Raw genomic sequence first — 26,326 nt, 5'->3', positions numbered from 1 at the left:
AAAGCAATCTACAGATTCAATGCAATCCCTATCAAATTACCAGTGGCATTTTTTACAGAACTAGAACAAAAAAAAACCTTAAAATTTGTATGGAGACACAAAAGACCCCGAAGAGCCAAAGCAGTCTTGTGGGGAAAAAACAGAACTGGAGGAATCAGACTCCCTAACTTCAGACTATACTACAAAGCTACAGTAATCAAGACAATACGGTACTGGCACAAAAACAGAAATATAGATCAATGGAACAGGATAGTAAGGCCAGAGATAAACCCACACACCTACAGTCAACTGATCTATGACAAAGGAGGCAAGGATATACAATGGAGAAAAGACAGTCTCTTCAATAAGTGGTGCTGGGAAAACTGGACGGCTACATGTAAAAGAATGAAATTAGAACACTCCCTAACACCATACACAAAAATAAACTCAAAATGGATTAGAGATCTAAATGTAAGACCAGACACTATAAAACTCTTAGAGGAAAACATAGGAAGAACACTCTTTGACATAAATCACAGCAAGATCTTTTGTGATCCACCTCCTAGAGTAATGGAAATAAAAACAAAAATAAACAAATGGGACCTAATGAAACTCAAAAGCTTTTGCACAGCAAAGGAAACTACAAAAAAGACAACCCTCAGAATGGGAAAAAATATTTGCAAACAAATCAACGGACAAAGGATTAATCTACAAAATATATAAATAGCTCATGCAGCTCAATATTAAAAAAAAAACAACCCAATCCAAAGATGGGCAGAAGAGCTAAACAGACATTTCTCCAAAGAAGACATACAGATGGCCAAGAAGCACATGAAAAGCTGCTCAGCATCACTAATTCTTAGAGAAATGCAAATCAAAACTACAATGAGGGGCTTCCCTGGTGGTGCAGTGGTTGAGAGTACGCCTGCCGATGCGGGGGACACGGGTTCGTGCCCCGGTCCGGGAAGATCCCACATGTCGCGGAGCGGCTGGGCCCATGAGCCACGGCCTCTGAGCCCACGCGTCCGGAGCCTGTGCTCCGCAACGGGAGAGGCCACAACAGTGAGAGGCCCCCGTACCACACAAAAAAAAAAACTACAATGAGGGATCACCTCACAGCAGTTAGAATGGGCATCATCAGAAAATCTACAAACAACAAATGCTGGAGAGGCTGTGGAGAAGAGGGAACCCTCTTGCACTGTTGGTGGGAATGTAAACTGGTTCAGCCACTATGGAGAACAGTATGGAGGTTCGTTAAAAAACTACAAATAGAACTACCATATGACCCAGCAATCCCACTACTGGGCATATACTCTGAGAAAACCATAATTCAAAAAGACACATGCACCCCAATGTTCACTGAAGCACTATTTACAATATCCAAGTCATGGAAGCAACCTAAATGCCCATCGACAGACGAATGGATAAAGATGTGGTACATATATACAATGGAATATTATTCAGCCACAAAAAGGAAGGAAATTGGATCATTTGTAGAGACGTGAATGGACCTAGAGACTGTCATACAGAGTGAAGTAAGTCAGAAAGAGAAAAACAAATATCATATATCAACACATATATGTGGAACCTAGAAAAATGGTACAGGTGAACCGGTTTGCAGGGCAGAAATAGAGACCCAGATGTACAGAAGAACCTATAGACACCGAGGGGGGAAAGTGGTGGTGGTGGGGTGATGGTGGGATGAATTGGGAGATTGGGATTGACATATATACACTAATATGTATAAAATGGATAACTAATAAGAACCTGCTGTATAAAAAATTTTTTAAATAAAAAGATACATGCACCCCCGTGTTCATTGCAGCATTAATTACCATAGCCAAGATATGGAAACAACTTAAGTGTCCATCGACAGATGAATGGATAAAGAAACTGTGGCATGCACACACACACACATGCACGCACGCACACACACACACAGACTCAGGAATATTATTTAGCCATAAAATAGAATGAAAACTTGCCATTTGGGACAACATGGATGGACCTTGAGGGCACTGTGCTAAGTGAAGTAAGTCAGAGGAAGACAAATACTGTATGATCTCTCTTATATGTGAAAATCTAAAAAAACCAAAAAATAACAACAACAAAGAAAACAAGCTTATAGATGATACAGAAAACAGATTGGTAGTTGACAGAGGCAGGGAATAGGGGGTGGGAGGAATTTTTTAATGCAATCTAACTATGTTTTTTGATCCAGCATTTATATGTATGTGTATCTGTATCTATATCTATACCTGTATAATTCCTGGATTCATTCTTTTATCTATTCATTATAATTTTTTCAGATCTACCTAGGAGGTTCCCAAGAGTGAGCTAAGCACTATATAGTATTGAAAGAGAAGGAACAAGGCTGAATCATACAGTACTGGACTAGGGAAGATGCATGCTGATTAAAAAAAAGAGAGAGAGAGAAATCAGGTCCCTTGAGGAAGGACACTATATTACAGTAATAAGTGCATACTACAGTGATTTCCCCAGTCCTTTCTCAAAAACGAAAACTAAATAAAGCACCTAGATTGGGGAGGGTGGGAAGAAAGTAGAGAGAAAGAAAAGAAACGAGGAGAAAGGGCGCTCTAGCCTAAGGGAGAGAATTAACACTATGTGAATAGTTTGCTGTATCAATGGGAACATTTCCCAAATGTTTCTTAAGATGTTAAGTGCTGCTGCTGCTGACATGATGATGAAGAAGATGATGATAGAAGATTCCATGTTGAAATAAGTTGGGAAATATCAAACTTATTTGGTTTGAAAGAAGTTATGTTTACTGCAATTCTTTTTAGAGTCTTTAATATGTTAATATACATTATAAATTTCCAAAAGAAGAAATACAATATACAGCTTTCCTGAGTTGTTAACTGTTCAGCCTTTCTCTGGGAAGACATCTTGCATAAGTAATATTCCTTAGGGAAATGCTGTTCTAAAGCATGTAGTGGAAGCAAGAAGTGCTGAGCTAAGTACTCAAGATTTCCTGACTGGTGCTCTAAAACCATTTTCCCTTTCTTCATGTAGGGGGAAGAATTTTGGGACTCCTCTGTTAAGATTAACCGAAAAGCCTTGCAACCTTAAGGTTCCACGGAATTGAGTTGCTTTGTTCCAACAAGGGGTAGGAAAGGAGTGTGAAGAACGTGAAGAGTCTAGAAGAGCAGGTGGGCACGGAGCCCTCAGGATTCAGCAGAGGCCAGCAGTGGAGACACTGGTCCCAGCTGGAGGACACACAAGCACAGGAAAAATAAGCAAGGTCAGCTGAACAGAGTGGAAGCCAACAGACAAAGCACCACTGTATCTTAGGCCAGTGAAGTTCTGGGAGATAGTCAGATTACAAGATGGAGAGATGAGAAAACAAGAACAGATACTGCACAGAAAGACAGGCACGCAGCCAGATCTTAGCAGCAAAGGAGATAAGCTGTTCCAAGTCAGAGGCTCCCCTGGACAGAGTAAATCCCTGCGCGGAAATGACCTCATGCTCTGCAGAAGAAAACAACTGGGAGAGCTGGTTGGAACAGAATTTAAGGAACAGTGACAAGAAAACGATCCTGGTCAACTAGACAACTGCCCGACCTATGGACTTTAGGGATTCTAGATGAAGAAAAAGAATCAAGGCAGAAGGAGCTCAGGAGCAGCTCTAAGCATCGTCATATGAGAATGATCAGAGCTGGGGCTTTAACAGAAGGAAGCCAGGAATGAAAGACAGGGGAAAGGGGGAGAGTCTCACTCTCACCACCTCCCCTATCCTCCTCATTTGGTTCTGGGTTGGCAGGGTCTGAGTCGAACTGAGAGACCAAAAAGAAAGAACTAGGAAGAATTCCATAAATCTTTACAGTAGTTACTTTAAAGTCAAGTTCCAGGCATTGTAGATGTCCACATGGGAAAACTGCCCTTTAAAAATCACGTGACAGGCCAAGAGTGATCCCACCTAGACAAAGCAGTGAAGGAAAAAGCAATGGACTGTAAGACAGAAAATCCTTATTCTACTTCTGTCTACAGCACAACTAGTCATATGATCAGATAACCCTTTTTTAAAAATCTGTCCAATGAAGATACTAATACACATCTTGCCTCCCTCGCTGAGTTAGAAGTCCTAAGGAGATGCGAACTCACACTATACAATGAAAACATAAAGCACTATTATAGCTTCCAAGGACTATTTCTTTTATTTTTGGAGAATCTTCCATTATATGTTTAATTGTGTTTCAGTTTGTTTTTTAAAAGAGGAATCGGTATCAGGCTTCATCTGCAATGCTTTTCACCACATTCTGAAAGCAATTTCCAGAAATAAAGAAAAAAGACAAGACAAGACAAATTCAGCCTAGCTGGGTGCCTCAGAAACTACAGTAGAGGCTACTGTACTATGTTTTCTAGGAATTGATTTTAAAAGTTTTCTGCTTCCTGGGGTGTGTTACCGATATACAGAGCCTGTGGTAAATTTGATACTGGTTTCATCAATTCACAGAATCAGTACATTTGAAAGAAAAAGATAAAGGAGACAAGAGACATTTAAATGCAAGCACAGTCAAGAATGTTCAGTTAAATCCTAATTACTCTGGAATGTATTACTTCTCACACATAATTAAGAATCACTCAGTTATTAAGAGATCTACCCTGATTCACTCCTTTGACAGCAACAATACTTTAAAATAATGGATGCTGACCTGTAGTCTCTTTTCCAGGTTAACATTCCTTTCAGCATATTTTGTGAAAACGATTAAGCTTTATTAGATGCTAAAGAATCAACTGCAACTTAAATCGCTTTTATCCTGACCAACAAGGTCATGGTGGAGAGTCCAGGTATCACTGCATAAAGCACAAAGGAAAATATAAGGGAAATGGGTTGCAAGCTCACGGGTTCATCAACCGTAAACGTGCATAGAGCAAATGCCATATAACTGGGAACAACATTTTAGGATTGAAGTTTGGAATCATGACACCGTATGGAGGCTTCTTCCACAGATACTAGGAAACTTGCGTGAATATAAAATGTGCGTATGTGCAATGTGTCCTTTGGAGGACAGCCTGAATGTAGCTGGTACATTCTGAGGCTAAACCTGAGTGAAGTATGCAGGACTCACTGCTTATAGGATTATTTGGCTTTGCTGGCTCAGCCTTCTTAGGAACCTGCCTTTTCCAGGGGGAATAAGAAGAAATTTAGATGAAGAAGGAATAGATACTTAACTAGCATCAAGCGAGAATATCTTTTCCCTAGGAATTAAACCCTTTTTAGAGAGAAGATTCCAATCAGGAATCAGGAACAGCTGTTGGGTCTCCTTCCCTCCAAAATTATAATATTGGTAAGATGTCAAACCAAAAAACCTTGCATACGTGCAATGAACACCATATTTACCTCTCACCCAGCTTCACCAGGCCAACATTTCCCCACATTAGCTTTATCTCTGTGTGTATAGTTTGTAGTACTGTTAAATCATTTGCAAATAAATTGCAGGCTTCATGACCTTTCACTCCTAAATATTTCAGCATGTATCTCCCAAGAACAAGGACATACACAGACATAACCATAACACCACTGTCACTCTCAAGAAATCTCACACTGGCATATAACATCTAATATATCATCCATATTAAAATATCTCTGATATCTTTTACGGCTGACACTGTTTTTCATTTTTCCAGTCCAGGATCTCGTACTGGACTTCATTACGATATTTCTTTAGTTTCCCTTAATCTTGAACAGACTATCTTCTTTTAGATTTCATGACATTGACATTTTTGAAGAAGCCAAATCAATGGTTGTTTTTAGAATGTCCTACAATTTGGATTTGGTTATTTTCTCATTATTAGAGTCAGTTAGATTAAGACTAATGTTTTGGGCAGAAGACTACATAGGTGAAGTTGTATCCTTCTCAATATATCACATCAGGAGGCAGATAATGTCCATCTGTCCCATTATTGGTGATGCTGTTTGATCACCTGGTTAAGGTGGTGTATGCTAGATCTCTCTACTCTAAAGGTACATTTTCCCTTTGTAATTATTAAGTAACTTGCGATAATTTGAGACTGTGTGGATATTTGTTTCTCAACGACCTTTTATCCAATGTGTGTAGCATCCATTGATGATCCCTGTTTGAATTAGTGATTTCATTAGTGATTGCCAAATGGTAATTCTCTAACTCTGTCGTATCTTATACATTTACAATTTGGCAATTCTTCTGTAACATAACTATAGATTCATCATTTTTATTTAATGTATTATAATCCACTAGCATTATTCTTTTTGATGTTCAAACCAGCCCCAAATTGGCCAATAGGGTACCATCAGGATGGCTCCTATTTTGCGCTGTCTTCATTAGTTTTTGAGTAGTTCTTTGCCTTATTCTTGCCCTGCCTCTGAAAGACATCTTTTCACAGAATCCTGTTAAGTTTTATTAGGGAATGGTATTTAGAGACCAAAATCTGGACGCCAGATATGCTCATTGTTGTTGGGTGTCACTGCCTTTAGGCCCCTTCAGTGGGCAAAGAGAGCAAATATCTTTCTAGAATAATTCATGAGCTCATCTACAAATCAGTAAGAAAATGTTAGACAACCCAATAGAAAAATGGGAAGTTCTGCTCCTCTCTAGGATGTAGGAAGCAACAAAGAACATTGTTCCCACCCTAAAAATGAGAAAAAGCCTGATAATCTACAGAATCATAATTATTCTTAAGCCCATCAGAGAGCTGACAATGCAAGACAACCAAGTAACCTGAATTCCAAAGAGAAGGCCCTCCAAAAGACAGATAGGTCACGAGAAAGGTTTCGCCTTTGGCAGAGCATGAGATAGAGAGGTGGCCACCATACAAACAGGTGAGATGAAATTGGGTGCTGTCCTAAGTGCGTTATATTTATTAGCTCTTTTAATACTCAAAATAACCATATAAAACAGAAAAATTACTTGTGGGCCAAAGGTAATCAGAGGAACTAAAAATCACGATACAACTATACTGAGAGGTGATACAGAGGACTTCTGATAAGAGGCCAAGAGATAAGGTCTAAAACTGATTAACCAAAAAGTAATATTATATACTTAAACTGAATTATACACCTAAAAATGGTTCTGATCGTAAATTTCATGTTTTGTGGGGTTGTTTTTTTTTTTACCACAATTTTTAAAAGTAGCATCACGAGCATACTAATTAGTGATAACTAGAACAAACAGGTAAAATTATCTTCTCTGGGGGGTTATACTTCAGATAGGAAAGGGTAAAAAGAGGGACAGTTGTTTTCCTTATAATCTTATTTGAACTACTATATTTTTTTTAAAGTGTGTATTACTTTGTTAATTTTTTCAAACTCTGATGAAAAGATCTTACCTTGATCTGCAAGACATCAAGTGGAACTCTCTCTCCTTTCACAATGGCAAGTGTAGCATCTGTAATATGTCTAAAAGATAACAAGAAGGAAATGATCATATTGTAGTGGTTTTCCTTTTTAAAAAATTTTTTTTACTCGTGTGAGGTAACAGTGATTCCTCATGTAATCTGTTCCTTTTATGTACAATACACAGCACACACACACACACACACACACACACACACACACACACATAACCACACTCCGACCCAGAGTACTAATAGCTGGGTCAAGAAAAAGACAAATTCCTTCAAAATACTCCAAGAAAGCAGAACAAAGGTGTATAAAAGAATTACTGATACAAATCTAGTGGAAGGCTCTGAAACAGACTCAAAGAGAAGGCTTTGGCAAAGAGAAGTTTATACAAGGCACCAATCATTTATTCACCTCACATTTATTGAGTCTCTACATTGTGTCTGACTTTTAACACTGGAAAATATGATACATAAATAATAATACAACATCTTTCATTCACTGTAAGAGAATGGAAGTCAAGCACTTCAAAAACCATATTCCTTTTTACTCTAATAATCTGAAGGATAGCTAAAGGACAGGCTTTGCTGGAGTTATCTTAGCAAAATATAATAAATCCCCAAAATATACACATTAACTCCAATGCTTGGATTACATTCTGGGTTCCCTAGGAAGCAAGTTGAAACTTAAGAAACAGCCTACTTTCTTTCTCATATTTCTCTATCAACATATCTTTATCCCATTTTCCCTCCAATACGGTTGCTATCTGGGAAGTAGGTAGCAGTTTACAAAATGAGATTCAATTTAGGAGAAAGCAAGACACATGATCACCAGTTTAGATTAATTTGATATGAATACATTAATTTCAAAGGCAGTTATTAGAAGGAATCCTAAAGCTTTGTGCTCACTCTGAGTAGCACCTAGCACATTAAGAGGTTTAAGAAGTGCTTTCGAGAGGCTGACCTTTAAAAAATGTTCCAACTGAAAAATGCCTTTTTCTATTAATTTTTTTTCAAAATTCCTTGGCAGAGATGGTTAAAATGCAACCTTAAATTTATCATTCTCCAGCAATAATTGAAAGTTCTAAATAAAGCAGCACTGTAGCAGGAAACAGCTATTTTTTAGGATTATTTACCTGTAACATTCCAAATTCAAAATTCCTTTTTCTTCTGTAGTAATTATGGTACAACAAATCTCGAAAGCAATGCAAAAAGCAAAGCCTTGTTCTTTTAAGTAGCCTCGGGCATCTGCCATGTTAAGAGGTCTACAAAATTATGAACCCAGGGCAGACTGACTTAATTATCTAAGAGCCCTGGGGCATGCTTATAAATTAAGTTTTATAAATCTTTAAATTATAAATAGAAGCAGCAACAACATTAGTTTAACTACAGGGAAAATCAGCTCCTAAAAAACTGAAGGCTATTTAAGACCCTGAGGGCAGCCACACTGCACAGACACTGGCTTTTGGATAGGTGAGGTGTTCTCTAAGGGACATGTCCTACCTCCGCATCACTGGCATATCTGGTAATGCTGGCAAGCAGTTCTAATAATCTATACTGACAGGGGGAAAGACTAGCTAACTAAAGTAACCAAGACCCAAACCAGATAGGATTTGTCTCAGATAAGAAAAAATGTTTAATTCATTGTTTGTCATATTTATAGCCCCTCAGAAATTCTAAACTGGGAAAAAAATACAGCAAACTGAAATGCCACATTAGGCTGCAGGATGATTGGTAAAGGGCTGAACACTCCCCAGCAGGCTAAGGCTTGAAGCATGAGAGACGTTTTAATAAAGGCCTGATATATGTCTACGCTTATGCCTGGTGTTTGATATATGGAGCAAGGTTTTTATCTAAAAAAAAAAAAAAAAAAAAAAAAAAAACAGTTAAAAGGTAAAAGATGACTCCTAAAACTACAAAAGCAAAAATAAACCCACAAAACCAGCCTATTCAAAATCCCAAAGCAGAACTGTACAGCCACATGCAAAAGAATGAAACTAGACCACTAGCTTACACCATACACAAAGATTAGCTCAAAATGGATTAAAGAATTGAATGCAATAAGACCTGAAACAATAAAACTTCTAGAAGAAAACATAGAGGGTAAGCTTCTTGACATAAGACTTGGCAATGATTTTTTTTTTTTTTTTTGCGGTGTGCAGGCGTCTCACTGCTGCGGCCTCCGGACACGCAGGCCCAGCAGCCATGGCTCATGGGTCCAGCAGCTCTGCGGCATGTGGGATCCTCCCAGACCGGAGCACAAACCCACGTCCCCCGCATCGGCAGGTGGACTCCCAACCACTGCGCCACCAGGGAAGCCCAGCAATGATTTTTGAATCTAACACCAAAAGCAAAAGCAATAAAAGTAAAAATAAGTAAGTGGGGCTACATGATACTAAAAACCTTCTGTGCAGCAAAGAAAACCATCAATAAAATGAAAAGGCAACCTACTGAATGGGAGAAAATATCTGCAAATCATATATCTGGTAAGTGGTTAATACACAAAATATATAAAGATCTCATACAACTCAACAGAAGAAAAAATCCACTTGAAAAATGGGTAGATAATTGGAATCGACATTTTTCCAGAGAAGACATACAGATGTCCAACAGGTACATGAAAAGATGCCCAGCATCATTAACCACCAGGGAAATGCAAATCCAAACACAATGAGACATCACCTCACGCCTGTTAGAATGGCTATTATCAAAAAGATAAGAAATAACAAGTATTGTAGAGGGTGTGGAGAAAAGGGAACCCTCCTGCACTGTTGCTGGGAATGTAAATTGGTGCAGCCACTATGGAAAACATTATGGAGGTTCCTCAAAGAATTAAAATGGAACTACCATATGATCCAGCAATTCCACTTCTGGGTATTTATCCAAAGAAAGCTAAAACACTAACTCAAAAGATATATGCACCCATGTCTGTTGTTCAGCATTATTTACAGTAGCTAAGACATGGAAACAATCTTGTCCGTTGACAGATGTGTCTGCTGACAGATGAATGAATAAAGAAGATGTGATATATATGTGAGATACATATATATATATATATATATATACATATATATATATATATACACATTTGTGTGCACACACACACATACACTGGAATACTATTCAGCAATAAAAAAGAATGAAATTTTGCCATCTGCAACAAGACTGATGGACTTGGAGGGTATTATACTAAGTGAAGTAAGTCAGACAGAGAAAGACAAATACTGTATGATATCTTATATGTGGTGGCATCTTTAAAAAAAAAAAAATACAAGGGTACTTCCCTTGTGGCGCAGTGGTTAAGAATCTGCCTGCCAATGCAGGGGACACGGGTTTGAGCCCTGGTCCAAGAAGATCCCATATGCCACGGAGCGACTAAGCCCGTGCGCCACAACTACTGAGCCTGCACTCTAGAGCCTGCGAGCCACAACTACTGAAACCGGTGCGCCACAACTACTGGAGCCTGCACTCTAGAGCTCGCGAGCCACAACTACTGAAGCCCACACACCACAACTACTGAAGCCTGCACACTAGAGCCCGTGCTCCACAACAAAAAGCCACTGTAACGAGAAGCCCGTGCACTGCGAGGAAGAGTAGCCCCCCCTCGCAGCAACTAGAGAAAGCCTGCATGCAGCAACGAAGACCCAATGCAGCCAAAAAATAAATTAAATTAAATTAAAATTTTAAAAAATCAAGTTCATAGATGATACAGAGAACAGATTGATGGTTGTTAGAGGTGGGGTGTGGGAGGTTGGTAAAAAGGGTGAAGGGAGTCAAGTTATAAAGTCAGTCAGTCATCGAAACAAAGACCCAACACAGCCAAAAATAAATAAATAAATAAATAAATATATTAAAAAAATAAGTCAGTCATGGGGATGGAACGTATAGCATGGCAACTAACGTTAATAATACTGTATTACATGTTTGAAAGTTTTTAAGAGAGTATATCTTAAAAGTTCTCATCACAAGGAAAAACAATTCTGTAACTATTGAATGGTGACAGATGTTAACTATAATTATTGTGGTGGCATATAAATATCAAATCATCGTGTTATACACCTGAAACTAATATAATGTTTTATGTCAATCTAAAATAAAAATCCCAAAGCAGAAAAAAAAATCCAAAACAGAAAATCACCTGAGTATTATTATTGTTATTGATTCTAGAAGGTTATAACAAGAAATGTCTTGAGAAGATTTCAATTCATTCATTCAACAAATATTTTTTATTGACCTCCCCCAATGTATCACAAAGCTTACATTAAAGATCAGGCAACTGACAATGAGAACCTGCCTGAAAATGATTTGCCCAAGATTATATTTTTAATCATTGTCAAAGCCACGACTCAAATTCAAGATTCCCATCTTCCTGAAAGACTAAATCTTTGTTTACATAATGCTTTTGAAAGAAAAGAGCAATAATAACAACTTGCCTGACTCCTGAGGACACTGTTAGACTCACAACAATTTAATTTAATGTCAGGGCTGCACTACTTTCTCTGTCTACTTTATCCACACTGCCTTCCACTTTTGGCATTCCCTAAAGGATGTAACTATATTTGGTTGCTTTAGCTACTTATATTATCAAGGTAATGGAGCCAAGGCTGCTGCTGGCCCAGTCTCCGCAGGGAACTTGCTATTTGTCATCATGCATACTTAAAGCAAACAAATGATCGCTGCAAATACGTCTTCACCAGAGAATCTTACAACACAAAAGCACACAAACAGTATGCTTGGATCAGTGAAGCTATCTTCATAAGTGTCAGAAGGACATCAGTATTCATCTCCATACCTGACCTGAGGACTTAACATTAGATCACCAGGGTCCCACAACCCAACAGAGAAACTTCCCAATCAACCCAATGCTTGAACTCTGATCTCTTCCTCTTAATGATTTGAAGTTTCAAGCTATCAAAACTCAAAAAGAAAATTATATCACACGTGTGAATTTTCCATTCCCAGGCTCGCTTACCCACAAATGCTACCATCCCACATTGACAACCTACTGGACTTTGTTTCCACTTTCGGCAAAGAGTGTCTGACTCAAACTACTGGTCTGGCCCAGTGGGATAAATCCAATGGGAATCTTACTGAAGGTAGCCTGGCGAGGAAGAAAACAAGAGCAAAGTTTTATTGTTATTGTCAGAAAATGATGTTGAACAGAGAGGCACAGGTGTGTCCACTATGACAAAGTAACTGACCCTGGGCCTGCCTCCCAGCCTTCCTTCCCACACCCCTAGACCAGCAACCAGGTAATACTGAGGAAGCAGGTTCTAGAACAAGGCAGTTCATGAAAACAACATACCTTCAAATTTGGAAGGAATATTTGGGTGCTCACTAATGGCAACTGGTTGAAAGAAATTTGGTTAAGAAAACGAGGGTCTTAGATATTAGGTAAATGCATGATTGTGACCAGACTGTATTACGTTGCCACACTATTTGACAAAGCTGCAGACAGAATTCAACTGAAAATGTCTAACAGTGACTGAGTACAGTGACTGAGGACAGGTGAAAGTGCCTTATAAACTACCTCAAGTATAAACAAGGCTAAGAGAATAAGCAGGGTCAAGTAGTTGAAGAATGGCATAGTAGAGACTTAATTAAAGGCCACAAATCAACAGATACCGTAAGGTTCCTAAAGATTATTTTGAGCTCAGTCTACTATTACCAAAGGGACTGGGAAGGATCTTCTTTCTTGTTGTTACTTGTAAGATATTTTATCACACTTTTCTACAATAATTTAAAGTAATCTCACGAATACCCATGTACCCAAGGCCCAGATTTAACAAATATTACATTTTGCCATATTTGCTTCAGAGTTTTAAGAAATAAAGTGATGCAGATACAACTCAAGTCCCTTCTCATCCTACTCCCCTTTCCCTTCCCAGAGGAAGCCTTTATCGTGAGGTGGGTGTGATTCCTTTCCATTCACATTGTTATCCTTGTACTACATAGTTTAGGCATCTATTAAGAGTATCTTTGTTTTCTGAATTTTAAAACTTTGTAGAAATGCATAACATACTTTGGCAACCTGCCTTTTTTTATTGAATATTTTTTAGATTTACCACGTAGATATTTATAAACCTAGTTCACTCATTTTAACTGTTGTATGGCTTCCAATATATGAATATACCACAATTTATTAATGAAGGAATCCTTTGAAGAAAAGATTCTATAGGGAAATTTTATATTTTAAACAACTCTTGGTAAAAGCCATTGGATACCCTGGATCCCCAAAGCAGAAAAGTCCACCATGAGCTAATAAAAGTGTTCTATGACATAGGCAGAAGTACTTTATTCTCTAAAATCCGAGGAAGCACAACTTGTGCCCATCTTAAAATATAAAAAGGGGAGAAAGGGTAAAAGAAAGAAATAAAGAGAGATTAAAAGAACAGGAAAGTAAAAGTCAAAATGCAATTATTCTTATTTTAAAGCTCACCTCATCTGCTCTTCGAAGAACTCCAGTTATAACCTACAAATGTTTTAAAAAAATTATTAGGAACAACTTGTATTTCCTTTATCATAAAAGAATTGGATTCAGTTTTCATGGACCACAAACTTGTTCCTGTTTTCTTCCTAGAAACTATGTCAAAAGATGTACTGGCTCTTAAAGCACAAACTTTTCTCCAATAAGATCAGAGCTAGATTAGATTTTATTCTCCACCTAGGATCCATAGTGCTATAAAGGCTAAGATAAAATAATTATAAAACTTCCACATTATAGTAGTAAAATTACGTTTTAAGTTCTATAAGATGGGTATAAATGTGATGTACACATCAATTATACTAAAGATCCTAGCTTCCTACTATGAAATACACATATCGGGAAAAAAACAGCACTTTGCTACACTCAGAGAGAAGCCTGCTCTCAATAAATGTTTCTTACTGATGCATATGAAGACAAGGGAGACTGTATTCCCTCGATAAAAAGACATTTTTAATTTGAATTTTTACTTAATTTATTTTTTATTTTTAAACTATAATACCCATGGTCTTGTAAAAACTGTGAAAAATATCTGAAGAAAAAATACTTTCTCCTCAACCCAGCAGGCATCATTAGTCTGTTGTTTATTTTTTGCTATATTTCCCTCCAACTCTTTTTTTTTAACCAGGGCATATTTTGATGACTAGATTATACCAGACACACAGTTTGGTTTCTTTCTTAAAGACATTTTGTAAAGTCAAGGCAAAAGCCAATCTTCTCCCGCATCTCCTGCCTCACTGAGTTTTGGGATTAAATGGGGCTGTCATGAGTTCCACTTCATTACTTTGTTGGCATGCTATCAGTATTCTTCACACTTCATTAAAAATCTATAAACACAATTACAAGATCATTAGCACAGCCTTTTTAAAAGAAGCTTACTAAGGCTTACATGATTGCTAAGTCAAACACAGGACAGTGCCCTGTCCACTGTTATAGCTCCTGGTCCCTGAACACCAATGAAACCACCAAAATAGAGGCAAAAGACAATGAGAAACGAGGTATGGATGTGACTTATGGTACACAGGATGGGGTGACTGAGTGGGAGGGGCACCTGCACTGGGCCCTCTAGGGGTTTCCAATACATAATGTAGGTTCTAGTCTATTGCCCTGGAAAAGAAGAGCATTTCCAGGGCAATATACTTACCGTCCTTATTGGACCAAAGCAAGCATTAAGGAAATGCAACTGTAGAACAAAAGCAACGCATACGTCGGAACAAGTAGACCTCTGCCTCTAAATGTACCATTAGGAGATAACATTATGTGGGAAGGAAATGATGTGAGAATGGACAGATGCATTTTTTAAAAAGGCAACTGCTATTTAAGTTTATTTTATAAGAAACCTTCCCATAATTGAAACAGTGATTCCCTAACAGGGCTACTGCTTAAGAGTCTTCAAAATATAAAAAGCGTTTCACACCCAGCACCATTTTGTACCCTGTTTTATTCCATTTTATCCAACTTAAATCTGATAAAACAAAAACCCTTCTATGTGCTGGGTACAGAATTTATACGAAGCAATGAAATAAAAGTGCATTAGAAAAATGTAATGCTATACTTGTTTCAGAGAGAAACAATCCTAAAAAGAATGGATTACAAAGAAATAATTTCCTTAAATTATAACCACTTTACACCACTGCTCCAAGACCTAATTTCTATTTTCCTCCCTTTCAAAATGGTTTCAAACAGAAGAGCGGCCACACCTCCTGCAAAGTCCCATCTCCTCCAGCAACAATGATCACATCTGTGTTTTCCAGCAGTTCCAGGAGCTTCTTGGCTTGGCCCTCATAATCTGTCTGCAATACAAAGGAAGCCCTTGGTAAATTTATCATCCTAGAGCCACAAGCCCAAAGGTCTAAAAATATGGGATATTTTCTTTAAAGTTTTACACTGAACCTTTTCTTAAATTCTACATAATTGATATACATGAGAAACTAAACAGCTATCAAAGCAACTATGTATGGTTTTTATAGTTTTATATGTTCAGAGCTGGAAGGGACCTCAGAAACCATCTAGTCGGCTCCTTACTTTAAAAATAAAACTCAAACCTAGTGATTTGTCTCGGTTATACAGTCAGCTAGTCAGAGGAATCATTTCTAGTCCAGTGCAGGTTCTATTATTACATCGTTTACCCAGTGACTTTCATCTGCAAGCAGAAAGCCAAGTGTATATGCAAATAAGGAGAAACAGATGTAATAGAAAGAGCACAGATTTGAGAGCGCAGGAGACCCAGATTAACTCCCAACTCTGCTACTTTTTAGCTGAGTGGCCTTAAACTCTCAGGATCTTAATTTCCTTATCAATGAAATCATGTGTACTGGGGAAGGGAAAAGCACTTCCTCCTAATACTGCTGGAAAGCAGCATGAAAAGCGACTAGCAAGGTAACTGTTCTTAACTGGCACTGTACTACATAAATGGTTACTGTGGTTTTGCTATGATTGTACATAAAGAAATATAGGTATGGCTCAAAGCACAAAATGGTGACTAAATGGTATGTAAGCCTCACCATTTGTATTGAGGATACCTCATTTCAGATACATATGCAGACTTAAATGAGTGATCTAAGCCACCACCTCTAAAACCAAACACTGAATTTTAACAAATGTAATGCAACTAATACTGAAATAAGGAAACACTCTCTCCTGTTGACACTTTACTAGACACACTAATAGGCAAAAATTGAAGATTTGGATGTCAGATGGGCTAAAGCACCTGGGCCACTAAGTCACAGTCAACACACGAAAAATGAAGTCCTACCCTAACACCATCTAATCTTATGATGAATGGTTCTACTTTTATCCTGAAAAATGAAATGACTGGCTTTGCAATTATACATTTGTAAATATTTCTTTTTTTTTTTCTCACAGTTATCAGTTTATTAGAAAGGATTCAGATGAACAGACAAATGAAGAGGTACATGGGGCAAGGTGTGTGGGGAGCGGTGTGGAGTCTCCAGGCCCTCTCTGGGCGTACCACCTCTCCCCAGATCTCCACAGGTTTACCAGCCCAGAAGCTCTCCAAACCCTGTCCTTCTGAGTTTTTGTGTCAGTCTCATTACGTACCCATGGTTGATTAAATCATTGCCCTCTGGTGATTGAGCTCAATCAATCCAAATATTTCACTTTTTTAAAAAAGAATATAGGGACTTCCCTGGTGGCACAGTGGTTAGGAATCTGCCTGCCAATGCAGGGGACACGGGTTCAAGCCCTGGTCCAGGAAGATCCCACAGGCCGCGGAGCAACTAAGCCCGTGCGCCACAACTACTGAGCCCACATGCCACAACTACTGAAGCCCGCACGCCTAGAGTCCACGCTCCGCAGCAAGAGAAGCCCGTGCACCACAACGAAGAGTAGCCCCCACTCGCCTCAACTAGAGAAAGCCCGCGCACAGCAGTGAACACCCAACGCAGCCAAAAATAAATATTTTTTAAAAAAGAGAGAATATATGCTGATCCTGATTAAAAGGATGCTTTGTGAACACTCCGAAATAGGTGATCACTGGGAATCTGCACGGGTTCACCGAGAACAAGGCATTTCAGAATATCCTCATCTTTGACAGATTACTAGATCAGAAGATCAGGAAATCCAGACAGACATTCTATTGGGTCTTCAGCAAGGCACCTGGCAAGTTATTTGATAATATCCTTGGGGACAAGGTGGAGACAGGTGGGAACAATACACTAGAATACAGTTGGGTGAACTGATTACCAACTGAATGTCTACTTTCAAAGCAAGATGCTCAGTGGAGGGACATCAAAATGTAGGTAGATTCCTGGTGACATTTCTTTAGGGCTCTCCATTCAGCCTTTTCCTACACAACACTTTATCAACAGCAGAGAGGAAAGGTAATTGACTGAATGCATAAATGATACAGACCTGACAATCTTGCCCCTCCTGACTTTTCCATCCTCATCCTCTCGCCTGTCTCCCGCTGCTCATCCTCCTCCAACTACATTTGCCTCTCACTCTCCCTCAAGCCCCGGGTACACTCCTCCGCAGAGCCTCCGAATGTGCAGTACGCTCAGCCTGGATGCTTTCCCCAACCTATCAGCATGACTCACTCATTTCCCCCACGTCTCTTCCAAAGGTCATCTTACCAGACTGGCCTTCCTTGGCCTCCTGAACTAAACTAACACCGCCATTACTCTTGGTCTCCTTACCCTGCTTGATTTTTCTTCTTGGCTCTCATCACCATCTGACAAATCATATGTTTATCTGTATATGTTTTTTATCTGCATTCCTCCTTTTCACACTTTGAATGGAAGCTCTTTGAGGACAGAGAGGGAAAACTTGTTTTGTTCAGACTGTATCCTCAACATGTAGAACAGAGCTTACTTTGTAGTAGGTACTCAAATATTTGCAAGAAAAATTGATAAATATGAATAAGTACATGAATGAAAGAACCAAAATTCAAAAAGCTATTGACAGATTTAACAGACCATAATTTAAAAGATTACATTAATAGGGATGACACATTTGAGGCTCTGATCTTAAGAGGAAAATTCCAAATGCAACAAAGAGAAAGGATAAAGAGTGGCCTAATGATGCAGAAAACGTGAACCTTACACCTTCCACAAAAATTAACTCAAAATGGATCACAGACCTAAATATCAAATAAAAAACTATAGAGCTTCTAGAACATCACACAGTAGAGGATGTAGGTGATCCTGGGTTTGTTGATGAGTTTTTAGATAAATCACCAAAAGCAAGACGCACAAAAGAAAAAAATTGATAAGTTGGACTTCTTTAAAATTAAAAACTTCTGCTCCATGAAAATACTGTTAAGAGAATGAAAACACAGCTTTAAAAGACAGAATAAGAGAAAATACTTTTGAAACACATATCTGATAAAGAACTTGTGTTCAAAGAACTCTAAAACTCAACAATAAGAGAACAAACAAGAAACAACTCAATTAAAATAGCAAAGATTTGGGGCTTCCCTGGTGGCGCAGTGGTTGAAAGTCCACTTTCAACCGATGCAGGGGACACAGGTTCGTGCCCTGGTTCAGGAAGATCCCACATGCTGCGGAACGGCTGGGCCCGTGAGCCATGGCCACTGAGCCTGCGCGTCCGGAGACTGTGCTCCGCAACGGGAGAGGCCACAGCAGTGACAGGCCCGCGTACCGCAAAAAAATATATATAAAAATAGCAAAGATTTGAACAGACACCTCACTGAAGAAGATATACAGATGGAAAATAAACAAATGAAAAAATGCTCAACGTTATATGTCATTAGGGAACTGCAAATTGAGACAATGAGAAACTACTATATACCTATCAGAACAGCTAAAACCCCGAACACTGAGAACACCAAATACTGATGAGGATGTGGAGCAACAGAAAATCTCCTTAATTGCTAGTGGGAATGCAAAACGGTACAGCCACTTGTGGAAAGCAGTTTGCCAGTTTCTTACAAAGCTAAGCATACCATGTAATACAGCCACTGCACTCCTAGGTATTTACCCAAGTGAGCTGAAAAATTATGTCCACACAAAAACATGCACACAAATGTTTATGGCAGCTTTATTCATAACTGCAAAACTGGAAGCAATCAAGATGTCCTTCAATAGGTAAATGGATAAACAAACTGTTGTACATCTACATGATGGAATATTATTCAGTGAGAAAAGGAAATAAATAAGCTATCAAGTCATGAAAAGACAAGCCACTGAGGAGCCCAGGTGAGACCAACACAAGAACAGCTCTGAACACGGATTGTTGACCAACAGAATTGTAAGCAGAAAAACTGTTGTCAAGGTGGTTTGTTATGTCGCAATAGATAACTGGTATAGAAATAAATCTAAATACATTAATAATTACAATAAATGTTAATGGATTATATGGTCCAGTCAAAAGGCACACACACACAAAAAGCATTGGATTTTTAAAATATCCTGTTTTCATGCCTTTACCAATGACGCATTAAAATATAAGGATACAAAATGGTTTAAGTAAAGATAAGTAAAAATTATACCAGGTAAAAACTAATCAAAGCAAGCTAGTATGGTTACTAACAATACTAAATAAAATAGACCACATTAAAAGACAGCATTAGTGCTAAAGAGAGTAACTCTATGACAGGGTCAACATGCAAGAAAAATGAAATAATTTGAAATGTGAATGCATCTACTGACATAGTCTCAAAATATAAAAAAGCAAAAGTGGATAAAACTACATAGAGAAACAGACAAATCTATCTAGTGCGATATTTCTAACACCTCTTTCTGAATAATCTATAGTTCAAACAGAAGAAAAATATCAGTAAGGACATGTAAGATTTGAGCCACACAACTAACAGACTTGACTGAATGGACATATATAGAACATGGTACCCAATAACTGATATATATTCTTTTTAGGCCTACAGAATCTCAATAAACCTAAAATACTGGAATTATATAGACTACATTCTTTGACCATAACACAATTAAACCAGAAACCATTAACAAAAAGATGTGGGAAAACTTTAGATTTGAAAAAATTTTTTTTTTTTTTTTTTTTGCGGTACGTGGGCCTCTCACTGCTGTGGCCTCTCCCATTGCAGAGCACAGGCTCCGGACGTGCAGGCTCAGCGGCCATGGCTCATGGGCCCAGCCACTCCGTGGCATGTGGGATCTTCCCGGACCGGGGCACGAACCCGTGTCCCCTGCATTGGCAGGCGGACTCTCAACCACTGCGCCACCAGGGAAGCCCTAGATTTGAAAATTTTAAAACATGCTAAATAACTCATAGGTCAAACAAAAATCATGATGAAAATTAGAAAACATTTAGAAATGAATGATAATGAAAATATTATATATCAAAACTCCTAGGATGCAGCTGAAGCAGTAAAGTTTATAGCTTTCTAAGAAAACACCAGGAGAGAAGGGTGAAAATTAATGAAATAAACATCCAAGTTAAAATGTCAAAAAGAACAGCAGAAAAAAAGCCAAAGAAAGTAGATGAAGGAAACAATAAAGACAGACCAAAAGTTAATGAAAGATACATAAATGAAAGGATCAACAAGCCAAAAAATGGTTCTTGGCAAGAATTAATTAAATTGACACACCTCTCACATGACTGGCAGGCAAAAAAAAAAAAAGCACAAATAAACAATAAAACAATACTGAGCAAGAAAATGATGTATTTCAGATGTTACAGAAATTTAAAAGCTAAAAAGAAGATATTATGAATAACTTGATGCCTATTAATTTGAAAGCTTAGATGAAATTTACAAATTCCTTTAAAAAATTTACCTTACTAAAATTAATTCAAGAAGAAATAGAACTTCCTGATGTACTTCTACAGCCATTACAGAAATTTAATATACAAAAAAATTTCCCTTCAAAGAAAGCTCCAGGCCCAGACGGTTCTCCTTGTGAGTTCAACCAAACACTCCAGGAACAAACAAATATCAGTCTTAAATAACCATTCTCAGATCTCTCATACGTAGAGTCTGCAATATGCATTACAGGTCCTGAAATAAATGTCAGTTTTCTTCCCCACTCTCCCATCCCTGGAGGCAGACAACTAGAAGACCACACCTCGGACAAGCTGGAGAAGAGAGTTCAACATCAACATTGCATGGTCAACTGGACTAAATGACTGTTCAATCTTTATGATTTAATGTAAGTGTGTAATATTAAAAATTGGTATACCATAGATTTACAAACATGGTAACAGTGATTTTCACCAAATACACACACCTATGTACATACCACACACATAGCACTTAAAGTCAAGAAAGTGGAGTCTTGAGGCATCTTCTAAAATAGCACAATTCCCTCTCATTTATTTTTGTCCCCATTTCTTCTTACCCAAATCTCGAAAACTCTAAAGCTTTACCACTTAAAATTCCTCACCTGAAATAATTCCTCACCAGAAAGAAAATGTTTACCTGTCTGCAGAACTACCAAGAAATTAAATTAATCACTCAAACTTGAAATTTCTTTTTAATAGCCAGAAAAAGAATTCTTACAACTGTAACAACTTTCATCTTCCAAGAGACAATAGTTCCACGTCCTATCTGTCAGATGAAAGGAGCCAAGTTCATGGCTCCATTTAATCCTGTTCTGAAAGTGAAAAGCTGACCGTGGTTGGAAAAAACAATATTATCTTATTAATTATCAGAAGAAGAACACAATGTTGACTTCTCTGTTCTTATCTTCTAAGTGATAAGTGATTTCTGCTAAGAAGTCAAGAGAAGAGGATATGTAATAAGGAGGGGTAGCTTGGATAAAATCAACATTCAAGAGCAGTTCTCACCTTAACGATAGTCACATCCATGCCAGATAAGTGTAAAATCGGGGCAGCATTTTTTTCAAATAGAGTCCTGGCTTTGCTGTAGACAAAGGAAAAAAAACACAAATATTTTAACACGAGTTCTCAAGAGGAAATATAAAAAGCCCAACCACCTTCTCTAGAAGAGAACAAGAAACAGCATAGAGAACACGTTTCCTCTATTTGTTCAAGGACAGGAAGGCTAGTGAAGAGTAATGAGTTTCTCTGGATATAAACGTAGACTCTTTCACTCTGGGGCCTCCAAGATTTTGCCCCTTGTCTAATACAATAAGCTCTTACCCATGTGGGATGCTTAGAGTGCACAATCTAGTTCCTCTAGAGGAAGTGTGTACACTGGATATGGCTCCACTCGGGCAACAATGTCTGATTCACTCAACAAGCATTTACTGAGCCTCTACTGTGTGCTAGACACATCTAGGAACTAGGCAAACAGCAGGACAAGGCAGACAAAAATACATGTAACTGAGGTATAATGTAATAAGCCCTCATGGAACTTATTTACATTCCAGTGGTTGACTAAGAATGTACTAGAAATCAAGGGATACAGAAGCTGCAAAAAAGTCCCCAATTGCAGAGTCTCAAAGTCTCAAAGTAAATGTTAAAACATACCCATCAGCTGACTTGTCTCTTACCCAAATATTTTCAACTATCACATCACAAAACAAAAACAAAAACTAGTACTTTCAAAACAATCAACACCAAACATCTAACTTTTACATCCACATTTACTCAGTCCTCTTTCAAAAAGATTATTATTTTTTATCAGTGATGCATGCTTCAACTTTCTTAAGAATATTTTATGCTAGAAACAGACACAAAGGTAGTGAATGAGGAACAGGTAGAGTTACGCACAGACCAACTTCAACATTCTTTAAACTAAAAAGAAATAGCTGTCAAATGGAACACAGAACATAGAACATTTCTGATTCGGAATTAAAATAGAAACTGGGAAGCTTGAGCAAATTTTTACAAGAACCAAAAGAATACCTTGAACCAAGGGCACACCTGAGCACGTAATAAGCAAATTAAACAAACATACCCTCCCTCTTCTACGGCTCTGAATGCTTGTAAGAATGAACACGAAAGGCTAAACGGAAATTTCTCCTTTCCAGATCACCATTTCTGGGGCTTATCCCAACAACAAAAGGCGAGCTAGTGATACTGTAAACATTTCTCCTTGCAGGGTTGCTTTCATTTCTAGGTTGATAAGAAAGGGTCAGGCGGAAGTGGATGAGATCTATCTCTGAGAAGCAAAACTCTGGAGAAGACTCAATCATCTGTATTAATCACTTACAACACACCTATAAGCTCCTCTGAGTTAGTTTAGGAAATAAGATTTGGGCTTCCCTGGTGGTGCAGTGGTTAAGAATCCACCTGCCAATGTAGGGGACACGGGTTCGAGCCCTGGTCTGGGAAGATCCCACATGCCACGGAGCAACTAAGCCCGTGCGCCACAACTACTGAGCCTGTGCTCTAGAGCCCGCAAGCCACAACTACGGAAGCCTGCACGCCTAGAGCCCATGCTCCACAACACGAGAAGCCACCGCAATGAGAAGCCCACGCACTGAAACGAAGAGTAGCCCCCGCTCGCCGCAACTAGAGAAATCCCGCACGCAGCAATGAAGACCCAAATCAGCCATAAATAATAAGTTAATTAATTAATGTAAAAAAAACAAATAAGATTTGTAGAAGTAAAATGAGGTATCACCTCACACCAGTCAGAATGGCCATCCTCAAAAAGTCTACAAAGAATAAATGCTAGAGAGGGTGTGGAGAAAAAGGAACCCTCCTACACTGTTGGTAGGAATGTAAATTGGTACAGCCACTATGGAGAACAGTATGGAGGTTCCTTAAAAAACTAAAAATAGAAGTACCATATGATCCAGCAATCCCACTCCCGGGCACATATCCAGAAAATATGAAAACTCTAATTCGAAAAGATACATGCACCCCAGTGTTCATAGCAGCACTATTTACAATAGCCAAGACATGGAAGCAACCTAAGTGTCCATCAACAGATGAATGGATAAAGATGTGTGTGTGTGTGTGTGTGTGTGTGTGTGTGTGTGTGTATGTGTAGAATATATTATATACATTATATATAAAGGAACATTACTCAGCCATAAAAAGAATGAAATATTGTCATTTGCAGCAATATGGATGGACCTAGAGATTATCATACTAAGTGAAGTAAGACAGAAAGAGAAAGACAAATATTATATGATATTACTTATATGTGGAATCTAAAAAATAATACAAATGAATTTATTTAAAAATAGAAACAGATTCACAGACAGAGAAAACAGTTATGGCTACCAAAGGGGGAAGGGATAAAGTAGGAGTATGGGATTAACAGATACACACTACTATATATAAAATAGATAAACAATAAGAATTTACTGTATAGCATAGGGAACTATATTCAATAACTTATAATAACCTACAATGGAAAAGGATCTGAAAAAATATATGTCTGTATATACAACAATCACTCTGCTGTACACCTCAAACTAACACAAGACTGTAAATCAACTATACATCAATTAAAAAAAGAAAGAAAGAAAAAAGATTTGAACATTTGGGCCTTTATTCACATCTTTGTGATGCCACAGGTACAGAAAATCTCTAAAGTGGAAGTGAAGGCATTTTTTTTCCTTCTAATATTCCATATAAAAGATTGAAAAGCAAGTGTTACCAGTAATAAATGTATTATTTATTATATAATTAAGGGTGAGATAGCACCAGAGTTAAATAAAACTTTCTATACCTCTAGCAATTTGCAGTTTCACATGCACACGCAAAATAATTACTCCTTAATGTATCATTTATTAATGCAAAACAGTTATTTCCTAAAGCTCTAATGTAGTTTTAAACCAGTACTACATAATGAAATAGCTACATGATAAATTATAAATTATGTGCCAGGTCAGAGCCAAGATGACAAAAATAGTACAGTTAAACAGCGAAAGCTTTAAAAAAAGATGCTGGAGAGTTTCAAAGTGGCTGCTTCCTAGAAGCATGCAGGGATTCACCTTCTTAAAGGGGACCATGACTTTAGAAAAGAAACACTTTCCTTACCCTAGCCTGCAGGTAAAGGTATTGCACTTTTCAACAAGAACCTACCTTTAAAAATGCAAATACACTTATGTGTAAAAGTGTAAACGGAACCTAAAACTTCTCTAAAAAAAAAAGTTTATTCATTTCTTAAAAACGCAAATATCTCAAGTAGGAACTCAAAATGACTGATTATAGCTTAAACAAACTACCATATATTTCAAGAGAATTAGCAAGTTACTAACTTACTAGATCTCTAGAGGAATAGGACCTGGAGCAGTTACAACAACGGTGGCAAAAGGAGAGATCCCAGGGTGGGAGAGCCAAGTAGAGAACCTTCTGACCCAGCCTACAGGTCAGTAATACCAAGAACAGCAGCTTATATTTCTTTTATCAGGTGCTAACTATGAAATGGAAAGAATGCTGAATACCTTATAGGCATTACCTCATTTAATCCTAAAGAATTACATGGTAATTTTTATAAGGCATGTGCTATTACTTTTCACACTTTACAGATGAGTAAATTGAGGATTTAAGAAGTTAAGCAACACCGACCGTATCACAGAGCAGAGAAGAGAATACAGAGGATACACCCAGTTCCCTGCTAGCTTCTCCCACAGGCCACCAGTGACTATTTAGTTATCTTGGGTATTTTGATTGTGTTGTGTTAGAACCTTTGTTGATATTTTTGTTCAGCGTTGGTTTTAAACAAGAATGAACAAGAGGCCTTATTACTGTATGTTTATGGGGGCGGGAAGTGGCTCCAACAAAGGTGGGCAAATATGATTCAATTAGGTAGAGTAATGGAGCCGATTTAGACAATCTGTAGGTAAATATCTTAAACTGCTGAATTAAAATGAAATAAGGCGTGACTAGCCCTCACATCTGTGAAGCCACACACACTACCTCCCAAGAAATGACTAGAGAAACTTCTCTCAGAGCCCCTGCGTTTCTCTCCAATGTTAACCTTACCACTTAGAAGCTACTCCCAACTATGCTTTTTGTTGTTGTTCTTATTATCTTAATGTCATTTGACTTTGAACTTAGAGAATCCAATCTAATACATACTTATCAATTTTTCCTCAGTCAGGACAAAAAGAATTGTTCTGGCTGTTAGAAAGAATAAAAGGTATCACTTTTTTCTCGCCCTCAGCCCTGTAATTCTTTTTTTTTTTTTTTTTTTTTTTTTTTTTT

General features: G+C 38.0%; 1 protein-coding gene across 1 annotated transcript in view; it reads right to left on the bottom strand.

Moving 5' to 3' along the window:
- The window catches only part of AGK (acylglycerol kinase), an 88,526-nt gene that overhangs the window by 24,733 nt on the left and 37,467 nt on the right, over nucleotides 1-26,326 (bottom strand). The window contains exons 5-9 of the mRNA XM_007466626.1: nucleotides 22,043-22,118; nucleotides 15,502-15,594; nucleotides 13,757-13,789; nucleotides 12,324-12,418; nucleotides 7,306-7,375 (exon numbers count right to left, since the gene is read on the bottom strand). Of these exons, the coding sequence (XP_007466688.1) occupies nucleotides 7,306-7,375; nucleotides 12,324-12,418; nucleotides 13,757-13,789; nucleotides 15,502-15,594; nucleotides 22,043-22,118 (367 nt within the window). The remainder of the gene's footprint in view (nucleotides 1-7,305; nucleotides 7,376-12,323; nucleotides 12,419-13,756; nucleotides 13,790-15,501; nucleotides 15,595-22,042; nucleotides 22,119-26,326) is intronic.

This window comes from Lipotes vexillifer, unplaced genomic scaffold (genome assembly GCF_000442215.2).
Source record: "Lipotes vexillifer unplaced genomic scaffold, Lipotes_vexillifer_v1.1 scaffold71, whole genome shotgun sequence".
Lineage (NCBI taxonomy): Eukaryota > Metazoa > Chordata > Mammalia > Artiodactyla > Lipotidae > Lipotes > Lipotes vexillifer.
The sequence above is the reverse complement of the archived record's forward strand: the minus strand, read 5'-3'. Positions and strand labels throughout refer to the sequence as shown.